General features: G+C 40.2%; 1 protein-coding gene across 3 annotated transcripts in view; it reads left to right on the forward strand.

The window, feature by feature from the left end:
- The window catches only part of SHISA7 (shisa family member 7), a 199540-nt gene that overhangs the window by 128306 nt on the left and 58385 nt on the right, over positions 1 to 12849 (forward strand). For all 3 annotated transcript variants that reach the window (XM_056541617.1, XM_056541616.1, XM_056541615.1), the window contains one exon: positions 4892 to 4951. In XM_056541617.1, coding sequence (XP_056397592.1) covers positions 4892 to 4951 — 60 coding nt within the window. The remainder of the gene's footprint in view (positions 1 to 4891; positions 4952 to 12849) is intronic.

Genomic DNA, 12849 nt, shown 5'->3' on the forward strand with positions numbered 1-12849 from the left:
CTAGAGAACCCTTTAATTTCACTCATGACATCACTAGGGTTCCCTGTGCAACGCAGGTTCAAAATAATGAAAAACTGTAATCTGCATTTTCTCTGCATGTCTGTATATGTAGATCCCTGATAACAGTGATCTAATGGGCTGCTTAGGGAGAGAGATGCATGTAAAAGACGTCTGTGCTCTAGCGAGGGCAATACACAATGTATTTCACATTGCAAAGCCCAGGAGAAATATAGGATTAGTTTTTAGTTGGGAAATAAAAAACTACCTTAAGACAAAAACTTTAACCCCTTTAAGACGAAGCCCATTTTGACATTAAGTATCAGGCCAATTTTTGTTTTTGCACTTAAATTTTTTCCTCCTCCCCTTCTAAAAATCATAACACTTTAAATTTTCCACCTACAGACCCATATAAGGGCTTGTTTTTTGTATCACCAATTGTACTTTGTACTAATAGCACTGAAAAACAGCGCCATTTTGTAAATTTTGGGCGCTTCTGTTGCTGTTTCTTTTTGGTAGAAATTATGCCTTATATTTATTCTCTAAATCCATACGGTTACAAGGATACCCAATTTGTGTAGATTTTTTTTTTTTTTACTACTTTAAAAAATTATAATTTCATGCACCAAAATTAGTATGTTTAAAATTGTCCCATTCTGGCCCCTATAACTTTTTTATTTTTACGCGTATAGGGCTATATATTTATAAATATATTTTTATTGCTACCATTTTTGTTTTGATGGGACTTTTTGATCGCTTTTTATAAAAAAATAAAAATTTGATATATGAAATGACCAAAAATGCACAAATTTGGACTTTGGTATTTTTTTCAAGTGTATGCCATTGACCGTTTGGTTTAACTAACATTTATGCACGCGGCGGTACCTCATATGCTTATTTTTATTTTTTATTTTATTATTTTATTTAAAAATATATATATAAAAATGGTGATTTAAACTTTTATTAGGAAGGGGTTAATTATCTTTTGTAAACTTTTTTTAACACTTTTTTTTTTGCCCTATAGGGGGCTATACCATGCAATCTTTTGATTGCATATACTGATCAATGCTATGCCATAGCATAGCATTGATCAGTGTTATCAGTCTTCTGCTGCTCCAGCCTGCTGAGCAGGCATTGAGCAGCAGAACACTGATCGGACAGTGAGGAGGAAGGCGAGCACCTTCCCACTGTTCTCTTAGCTGATCGGGACATTGCGATTTTGTCGGGATAGTCCTGAGCTGCCGGGACATTTTAGTTTGGTTTTTAGACACCGCGATCAACTTTGATTGCGGTGTCTAAGGAGTTAATGTAGGGCATCTACCCGATTGGCGGTGCCCGGCATTAACCCTGGGTCCTGGCTGCTGATAGCAGTCGGAGCCCACTGGGTTTGACGTGCACTCAGCTCGTGAGTGCGCTTCAAACCCTGGTAACGGGACTCAGGCAGTACAGGTACACCCTCTGTCCTCAAGTACTGGTATGCCCTCTGTTCCCAACAGGTTAAAAACGTATTAAATGTTTTTTATTTTGGATGCTGAGCATTTTTTCTAAGACCTCCAAAATTACACTATATATTTTTTTCTCAGTGGAAGTTCAATGTGATGCCCATGGTTAGACAAATAAATAAATCAATAATATATGCCTTTAGGCTATTTTCACATGTTGAAATGTCCGCACGGAAAATCTCCATGCGGACATCCCGCAGACTGTCAGACAGACTAGGAGGGCACAGAAATGCAGCGTCTCATAGGCAGCTATGCATTCTATGCATGAACAGGTTAATTCTTTCTGCGGACACGAAAACATCTGGCACGAAAATTCCGCTGTGTGAATTCAACGGGACTCTGCTGCTCCAGAATCTTCATGCAGAATTCCAATGCGGAATTCCGCACAGAAATTATGTGGTGTGAACATAGCCTTAGAATGTAGTATTCTCAAACATTAACATTTTGATCTGGCCATTAAGGCCCAAAACAACTCTGGTCATTAGGAAGCCCCCGATTTAATTTAGATGTTAAGATACCTGATTCGAAGATGTCTAACAATTAAGCATTACTGTCAGTTAAAAAGAAAAAACAAACCCTAAAATAAATAATTCTGTACTCAATGAACTTGTGTTTGGTTGGGAATGTACTACTGCTGCCTTGGAGTGCATCATCATATGCTACATGCTATATACTCCTTGGGCATCGTAACACTCCACTCTGAGAGCTATCTAACACCCCATAATTAAGGAAATAGAGGTCTTTCCTTTAATCTAATTTCCTATAACAACAAGCAGTGGACAGTAGCTTGCAGGGAGGGGAACACCTGGGGGGCATTTATATAGACTGTGCTGGTCTGGTCTAAAAAAAAATGCCCAGCCAGCCCACATGCTTGTTGGATTTATGTAGCTGTCTATTTATTACACATTTTGGGGATGCAAATTGCTTAGACAGCAGACAACATACCATACAGATATAGGTGACATTCACAGGTCAGTCTCCCTCTCTCTCTCTCTGTTGAATGACCTATGCAAAGGTCACAAAGCATGCTCAAAAACCTTTCCATTCATGTCATAGCTCTAGTCTATTGTTGTCTATGTCCATGGTGCCTGCTGTAAAGCATATGTTTGCTGTAAAACTGCTCAGGCAAGATTGCCTCCTCCATAGTAATGTGCAAAAAATGAAATTAATAAAAAATACAATCAGAAATTAGAAACAGATTAGAAAAAAAGAACTGTTCAGGATTTGTGCATACTCTATTCAGATTAACTATTATAATCAATACACAAACCTATAACTTAAAGGAGTCATCCAGTATAAAAAGCATAGCTCCTTCTTTTTTGCCTTCCTCTGGATCAACTCAGTAGGGACTCATTAGGGTTATAGGTTGAACTTGATGGACTTTGGTCTTTTTTCAACCTTATGAACTATGTTATTATGTTCTCGCAGGATAGGCGATAAATGTTTGATTGCGGGGAGTCTAACCACTGGCACTGCACAAAGCTGTTGCCAACACGCCCCCTCCATGCACCTCTATAGGAGACCTGGAGATGCAGCGGGTGGGGGCATGTTGGCCACAGCTTTGTGTCGTGGTCAACACACTTCATTCATGCACAGAATTGAGGCGCTGGGCAGGAGATGGCTGGGGGGGGGGGGGGGTGCATTTGGGGGTGGATGGGTCCCAGGAGTAAGACCCCCCACTCTGTGGATACGGAATACATTTTTTCATACTGGACTACTCCTTTAAAAGGGTACTCCGCACCCCTAGACATCTTATCCCCTATCCAAAGGATAGGGGATAAGATGTCAGATCGTCAGGGTCCCGCTGCTGGGGACCCCCGGGATCTCGGCAGCAGTACCCACCTGTACGGCTTCCACCTCACACCGGCAACGCTGGAGGCTTCCCCAGCAGCGGGACCCCAGGCGATCTGACATCTTATCCCCTAACCTTTGGATAGGGGATAAGATGTCTAGGGGTGCGGAGTACCCCTTTAAGTACTATGTTTTGGAAGTAATCACAACTCAAATATTTTTAAAAGGACGGTTATACATGAAATTACCTTTTTGTAATTACATGTTAGATTTATGAATGATAATACTGATAATATAAATAATAAAAGCTATTTAAAATATATGTAAAATGATCTCATAGTTGGTACTAGCATAATTTCAATAATTGTAGACCTGATTTCGTTAAACTGTGCAAACACTGACACCGTGTGGCCGTTGATGGAGTATTTACACTCATTTTTATACACTTTAGTCCAGTGCTTCCTACCCAGAGTACTGGAGACCCTCTAATAATAATAATAATGTTATTTATATAGCGCAAACAGATTCTGCAGCACTTTACAATATTACTTGGGAAATACTGCTGTAGTCTTTAAAATAAAGTTTTTTTCTATAACAAAGGGTATTTACATATAATCACTAAACCAAAAAATAGAGAGATACAAACTAAAGGCAACCCTGCAGGAAAAGTAGTGTCCATTTATTTACACCTGATGAAATGTTTCAACTTCAGTCTTTACCAAATGTAATAAATGCTTCATAAAAAGAGTATGAAGTTGATATGTTGTATCTGGTGAAAAAAAAGGGACACTACTATGTAAGAGCTCTGAATTTGTATCTATTTGAGTCTAGACCTTAGGTCTGGACCTTGGGCCTGGCCTGTGGTAGTGTGCACTTTAGCCTTTGTCCTTTTATAAATGCGATTTTTCCAGTCCTCTTACTTTCTTGGTTTTAAAATAAAAAAATAGATATGTTAAATATTCACCTAATATACCTTGCTAGGCCCATTGCTGGTCCTCTCCAGTGCTGTGCATCCACTAGGCTACTTTGATGTTGCATCATTAAAGATACCAGTAAAAAAGTGTACCTGCCAGATCCCCAAAAAATGAAATAAAAAAATAAATACATTAATTAATTATGCTGTTACTCAGTACATAATCCTAACCATCTACATTTAATTTTTATGCCTTTATCTCCTATATTTATTATAAAAATAACTATTTTCATTAGCTCACAGTGTTACAAAATCTTCTATTATTCTATTGTTACGCATTTGTTTTTGCATCTGGATTATGGCCACATGTCCATATGGATTTAAAAATCTTTCCGTAATACACCTACGTCAAACCAGCCTAATTGCTGCATTTTTACAAACACATTTAAAAAATATTGGGGGAGTTTTATCAAAACCTGTGCAGAGAAAAAGTGAAGCGGTTGCCCATAGCAACCAATCGGATTGCTTCTTTCATTCTTCAGAGGCCCTTTTAAAGACTAAAGAAGTCATCTGATTGGTTGATATGGGCAGCTGGTCAACATTTCCTCTGTACTGGTTTTGATAAATCTCCCCTATTGCATTTACAATTGAATACACAATAAATCTATGTTTTTGTATTTTTCCCTAGATAATATGCACCATAATTTCATCCTTACTGTTAACAGCCCAAAGCATGCAGCAACATTAGGTAAGTTTTATGTTTATCATTCATGCTTTAGGCTGTATGGGTATGTATGCTTAAGGCTAGGGCTACACGGCACAACATTTTGTATTACTGCTTGACACATAGTAAAATGCAATTGTGTTGTGTTGTTTGGCCATTAACAGTATGTACTTCTGAAATGCTACTGTTAACCTGCATTTTTTAAAATATTTGCTTCTTTTAGTAATTACACCCTTAGGACTCGTTCACACAAGCACATTTATCTTTAAACTTGCAGTGTGTTACCTGCTGGGAGTTTTAAAGGGGGTGGGCTCTTTTACAGCAGATTTCCGGCAGCAGATTTCCGGTGTTGAAAATCAATAGGGTTTGATTGAATTTGAAATCGAAGTCAATAGAGTCTGTAGCGAAATTTCCACAGTGGAGATTCCGTTGCCAAATATCTGCCGAGGAGTGCCCCCTGAAAGCCCACCCCCTTTCAAACTCACAGCGTGTAACACGCTGCAAGTTTAAAAATAAATCCGCTCCTGGTGAATGAGCCTTAATTGTTACAACTTGCAAGCATTAAACATATGCAGATTAACAGCAGCATTTCTGAAGCATATTGCCAAACGCAACACAACCACATTATGTGTTTTTACCCTTCCTGTGATTTTCACTCTGCAGTTGTAGTACAGCTAAGGCAATGCACGTCTAGATGTTTTAAGCTAATACTGATAAACATATAAATGTATTCTAAACAGGAATAGGAAAGATTATCACAAATTAACAATTGAATAGGCACTGTCTTTTGAACAAACTTGGCATAAATCAATAGTACAAGCAAATATAAGAAACCTGTAATATATCTTATTAGACAAAAATGCTTATTTTTCCTTTTATCAAATGTCCCCCCCCCCCCCCTCCTCCTGCTGCTTAAATTTTCTCTGAAAAACTTAGCTTTGTGCTGTGTCTGCCGGACAAATAATACAAGTATATGGAGGGGAAGAGTGGGGAGCTCCACCCATCAGCTCTGAGAGAACTGCAGAGTATAGATGAAGCCTGCAGAGCAGAAATGCAGAATACCATATACAAGTTATATAATGGCCAGAAATACCGCTGCTCCCCATGTAAACATACAGGGCAGCCTATCCTGAAATGTCACCTGAAAGACCAGTGCGCTTTAAATTGTATCTATGACCCTTCAATAAGATGGCTTAAAGACAAAGCAAGAATAGATAGGGGAATCAGTGGACAGTGGAGCAGCATCTGAGGCTGCCTGTGAAACCTCTTGAACCTACACCAGCTTGGAGCTAACATAGAGTTTCACTACAAATTACACCTGCCCCTTTCATGCAAAGCTATGTCCCCTTTGTGCCAAGCCCTGCCCACTTAGTGAATTTTGTGGCTTTTAGCTGATCTACACCAGGCGTAGCCCATAATACATTTTCTTCATAATCTTATAAAACTTGTAATTATGTTTTGGTCTTGTAGAGGAATTGTACAATCATTTTTCCTATATTTAATGGTGCTTAAGGTGAGATAAAGACAAAGGCATTCCAAAAAGGCATTTACATTACCTCACGGACTACAGCAAGGCATTTGGAAAACTCTGGGTCACACTGTGAAGTATGGGCATTCCAGAACACTAAGCATGTCTAATGAAGAGGTTGGGACTCTCCAAAATCTTTGCAAAAGCATTAAAGGGGTACTCCGCCCCTAGACATCTTATCCCCTATCCAAAGGATAGGGGATAAGATGTCAGATCGCTGCGGTCCCTCTGCTGGGGAGCCCTGGGATCCCCGCTGTGGCACCGCGCTCTCATTACAGCACAGAGCGAGTTCGCTCTGCATGTAATGACGGGCAGTACAGGGGCCGGAGCATCGTTAAGATCACGGCTCCGCCCCTCGTGAAGTCACGGCCCGCCCCTTTCAATACAAGTCTATGGGAGGGGGCGAACTCGCTCTGTGCTGTAATGAGAGCGGGGTGCCGCAGCGAGGACCGCGGCGATCTGACATCTTATCCCCTATCCTTTGGATAGGGGATAAGATGTCTAGGGGCAGAGTACCCCTTTAAGAATGTTAATCCCTTCATGGTGAAGTCTCTGCAGACAAGCTGTGCCCAGGAACCATAGCACTTATGGGTGATTAGGTTTTGTGAATTGCAACATGTAAAGGAGTGTTCATTGTCATTGTTACATTTGTGGACAAAAAAGGTGATTAAGCAAAGTCTATTGCAAGGTCGTGGTATGATTTACTTAACAATAAGTAACATGTACAGTCATGGCCGTAAATATTGGTACCCCTGAAATTTTTCAAGAAAATTAAGTATTTCTCACAGAAAAGGATTGCAGTAACACATGTTTTGCTATACACATCTTTATTCCCTTTGTGTGCATTTAAACTAAACCAAAAAAAAAGGGAGGGAAAAAAAGCAAATTGGACATAATGTCACACCAAACTCCAAAAATGGTCTGGACAAAATTATTGGCACCCTTTCAAAATTGTGGAAAAATAAGATTGTTTCGAGCATGTGATGCTCCTTTAAACTCACCTGGGGCAAGTAACAGGTATAGGCAACATAAAAAGCACACCTGAAAGCAGATAAAAAGGAGAGAAGTTCACTTAGTCTTTGCAATGTGTGTCTGTGTGTGCCACACTAAGCATGGACAACAGAAAGAGGAGAAGAGAACTGTCTGAGGACTTGAGAACCAAAATTGTGGAAAAATATCGACAATCTCAAAGGGTGTGCAACCAAATATTAAGTTAAGGGTGCCAATAATTTTGTCCAGCCCATTTTTGGAGTTTGGTGTGACTTTATGTCCAATTTGCTTTTTTTTTCTCTAATTTTTGGTTTAGTTCCAATACACACAAAGGGAACAAACATGTGTATAGCAAAACATTTGTTACTGCAATCCTTTTTACGTGAAAAATACTTAATTTTCTTGAAAAATTTCAGGGGTGCCAACATTTACAGCCATGACTTTATTTCAGAATACTTTGTCATCTTCATGCACAACCTCTATGTCAATGAGGAGGCAACAGTGAGTGCAACTCAAGATGAAACCGATAAGATTTCATTTTTCAATCCATACACAGAGAAGATCCTCAGAGAATGTGGACTATATGAAGAGGAGTGAAGATTGGATGAAGAATAATCAATAAATTTCAATATGACACGACACTTTTGGCAAAATCTAAAGGCAATCTAGAACATTTGCTGACCATGGTTCAGGAACACAGTCTTAAGATTGGTTTACAGTTTGAATGTTAAGGAGACCCAGCACTTCAACACTGAAGAAAAGAAATTTGACATCATAAACAGATACAGTCTCCTAGAATCGGTAATGTACAATGTGTATCAAGAAATCCACCAAATAATTGCTCTATGGAAAGAAGACATGAAAGACAAAATCCTCATGTGGTGACGTGTGTGCTTCAATGCTAAGATTAAATTGATTCAAGCCATGGTGTTCCCGTTAACCACATATGGAGGGAAAGTTGGTCAGTGAAGAAACAGAACAGAAAGACAATAGATGCTTTTGAGCTATGGTGCTGAAGGAAACTACTGTGGATACCCTGGACTGCTAAAATAACAAACCAGTCAGTGGTAGAAAAGATAAAACATATTTTGGACATATCATGAGGAGAGAAAGATCAAAGGTCTTGACACAATAAAAACCACAACTGAACTGAAGATATAAGTGTTAAGTCAACTGGCCTCAAGCAAACTGCAGGGATAATAATCAGCAGATTGCCATAAGTCAGCAATGATTTGACAGCGCTTACAACAGCAACAAGTGGGGTAGACATACTTTTTTTTAAATCTACTCAGCTGCTGCTGGTATGAGATGAGGGTGCCTGTCCCTGCTGCTGAACACTTCCTGATCTCTGTCTTCACATACTTTAAGTGCCAGACAGTTATTGGCCGAGCGAGCACTTCCTATGTGCCAGAATGGAGGACTGGAAGTGATCAGCAGTGAGCAGCATCAGAATAGCAGGGATCAGAGGCAGGTAAGAATATTTTTTTTTAATGTTTTTACCCCACCTTGAGCACCACTAAATATAGAAAATGTATCTGGACAAAGCCTTTAATTCTAGAGAGTATTACTTTAAGGACAGGGCCAACAGTTATAAAATGTAAAGGTCTACCACTTTATAGTAAATAACAATTTTGCCACCTTAGTCCTGGTTCACTACTGCATGTAATTGTTTTCAGAACATGTGGTTAACCAGTGGAGTCGGGTTTTATCAATATAAGATACCTTTAAGCTGGACATATACATGATATGTGTTGGCTGAACCCACTGATTTTAGAGGGACCAGACAACCATCTAATGTATGTGGCGGCCCCCAGAATCTCCCCTGATATCAGATTTTGGGGGAAAGAAAGATCAGGTATGTTGAATGTCAGCTTCCTTGATTTATTTTTTCAGGGAGAAAGAGGGTGGGAGAGATAAAAAGAGAGATCCCTCTACCGCACCTAAGTGATATACTCACCTTTTGGTGATGTTGTTTTAGTCCCACAACTGTGGCGGGTCGCGGTATTCGAGGTGCAGTAGGGTGAATAGAATATGAGCTGCTGCACTCGGACCGATACTGGGTTCCCAACGAGGGACCAGCTTGGAAATGAGTGAATGGTAGGAAAAGGCGGTCTAGGAGGCGCTGCTCATGTAGCTCACAGAAAGACGGACGCAGGCCGACACAGGACAATAAATATTAATTCTATATAAAAATATTTATTGTCCTGTGCCACCTGCGTCCATCTTTCTGTGAGCTACTTTGAGCAGCCCCTCATAGACCGCCTTTTCCTACCACTCACTCCTTTTTTCAGGGAGGAAATTTGCCTCCACTGGTTTCTGACTATGGCTTTATCCCCTCTCCCCATTCATGACACATATGCACAGCATACAGTATGTATGGAGGGATTAGGAGAGATAGCTGTTAGCAGAATGAGTGTTCAGCTGACAGGTATCCTATTCGCATTGGCTAATTTCAGGCTGTGCTTTTTTATGGCTGACATTGCAACTGCATCCCTCTTTCAGATATCAGACAGCAGACTGCAGTGGATATTAGAACCATCTTGGTAGCAGTAGGAAGTAAGCAAGCACTGAGGAGACATAACAAGCATGGTGGTGATGATTGCCGGGGGGGGGGGGGGGACGACTACAAAAGCAAGGACTACAAAAGGGGGACCCCTTAACCACTTAAAAAGTCCTAACTACTCCTAACACTCCTCCCACCCTTAAGCTCTGTGCAGCTTTCATTGAAACTCTGTGCAGCTGTCAATCAAACTCAGTGCAGTGAAACACTTCCTGAGTTTTCCAAGCCATGAGGAGACCAAACTCACTGTATTAATTGTGACAGGGAACAGAACAGAGCCACCTAGTGGCTGTTTTTTCTATTAAAATTTTAACATATTTATGTTGATAATTTTAAAAGCAAGTGAAGGGGAAAGTGTCTGCTAATTACACAAATAACACTACATTGAAAGTTATATTTGGTGCTCTAAAGTACTCTTTAAATATACAAAAGGCACTTAACCTGTTGATAATCACAGAACAAATTGCTGTCCTTATAGCTAAATAAATCATAAGATGTTAATCTCAGCAGCATTATGTAAGTAAATGTTTTAAAATACATATAACACAAAACCATGTCCTCATTCCTACATGTTGGTAAGTTACACTGCTCTGCTTCTCTTTTTGTTAAAGGGGCTTTTCCAACTTGCAAAGTTATCCCCTGTATACAAAATAGGGGACAACTATATGATAGCTGGGAGTCTGACTTCAGGGGCTCCAGCGATTTCAAGATCAGGTACCCAAGTCTCCTGTTAAAATGGAGCATGCTCGCCACAGCTTCATTAAAGGGGTACTTCAATGTAAAACAATTTTTATTAAATCAACTGGTACCAGAAAGTTAAACAGATTTTTAAATTATAGCAAAAGAAGGTGTGCAGCTCGACAACACAAACTGACAGGAGAACCAAGGTTAACTGAGGGGCGCTAGAAACCCAAGTGACTAAAAAAAATTCAGATGAGTGTAATTAAAAAAGGAAGTTCAGTCCTTAGGTTCCACCTGGTTGGGATATGTGGAGGAGAGTGGTTGGGGGGGGGGGGGGGGGTGTAGGGGAGAAGTGGGGAAGGGATATGAAAGAAAGAAGCCTGGGAAATGGGGAAAGAAAGGGGAAAAAGAATAGAGAGATGAGGGTAAGGAGTGAGGAAAATCAAGACTGAATCATAAAGTATGAATAATTATTAATTTATTGGTACTGTATGATAAAACAGAATTTCGGTGTGGCACATGGCCCTTGCGTTCGCCTCCTCCGCACACAAATATATACAGTAATAAATAATAATAGTATTAAAAAGATCACATATATTAATGAATTAAAAGAATAATGGAATTTCCTAAAATTCCTTAGTTTAATATGTGGCAATTGATCAGTAATCTTATCCAATGTCTATAATTAGGGATGAGCGAATCAAATCTGACGGATCCGAATTCGTTACGAGTTTCAGGAAAAATTCACTTCACAACGAATCTGAATATCACCACGATTCGATTGCACAAATTGTTTCATTAAACTCCATTTAGTGTGGTCCAGGCTCCTGGGCATCAAAGATGGCGGCTCCACATGTTAAGACATGGGGCAAGGAACACTGGGAAGGTGGGAACACGGGTAGGTGGAATGACCCTAAATCACATGCAGCATGCAGTCTATCAGCAGCCAGCCACCACTGTGATGTCACAGCCCTATATAATTGGCAGCCATCTTACATCTATCGTAGAGAGAGAGAGAGACAGAGAGCAGTGTTTGTTGCACAGAAAAGCATTAGGAGCACTATGCACTGATAAGGAAGAGAGAGAGAGATTGAGAGAGAGAGTGCAATTTTTGTGCACTGGTGTGTACAACAACTGAAAAGCTAATAGTAGCCAGCCAGTTAAGGTGAGCAGAGCACTAAAAGCTCTAATCACCTGCTATTAGTGCCTAATACAGATTGCAAAGCGGAACATATTGTCCATATTAACTGTAACCTCTGCGTACGTAGGTGGTGTACCATTTTGTTCCTGTTAAAGTCTTAAGGGCCTAGTTATTGTAAAAGGCCAGCCAAAAGTACACACCTGCTGGTGTTGTAGACAAATACTGTTTAAGCGTAGTGGAGCATATTGTACTTCCTTCATTAGTGCATACAATGCGCGTACATCTACGTGGTGTACCATTTTGTTCCTGTTATAGTCCTAAGGGCCTAGTTACTGTGAAAGGCCAGCCAGAAGTACACGCCTGCTGCTGTTGTAGACAAATACTGTTTAAGCATAGTGGAGCGTATTGTACTCCCCTCATAAGTGCATACCACGTACGTACATCTACGTGGTGTACCATTTTGTTCCTGTTATAGTCCTAAGGACCTACTTACAGTGAAAGGCCAACCAAAAGTACACACCTGCTGCTGTTGTAGACAAATACTGTTTAAAGTGTAGTGGAGCGTGTTGTACTCCCCTCATAAGTGCATACCACGTACGTACATCTACGTGGTGTACCATTTTCTTCCTGTTATAGTCCTATGGGTTACTGTGAAAGGCCAGCCAAAAGTACCCACATGCTGCTGTTGCAGACGAATACTGTTTTAAGCATAGTGGAGCATATTGTACTTCCTTCATAAGTGCATACCATGAACGTACATCTACGTGGTGTACCATTTTGTTCCTGTTATTGTCCTAAGGGCCTAGTTACTTTGAAAGGCCAGCCAAAAGTACACACCTGCTGATGTTGTAGACAGATACTGTGTTAAGCATAGTGAAGCATATTTTACTCCCCTCATAAGTGCATACCACGTACGTACATCTACGCGGTGTACCATTTTCTTTATGTTTATCCCTAAGGGCCTAGTTACTGTGAAAGGCCAGCCAAAAGTACACACCTGCTGGTGGTGTAGACTAATACTG

This window comes from Hyla sarda, chromosome 10 (genome assembly GCF_029499605.1).
Source record: "Hyla sarda isolate aHylSar1 chromosome 10, aHylSar1.hap1, whole genome shotgun sequence".
In the NCBI taxonomy this organism is placed as follows: Eukaryota; Metazoa; Chordata; class Amphibia; order Anura; family Hylidae; genus Hyla; species Hyla sarda.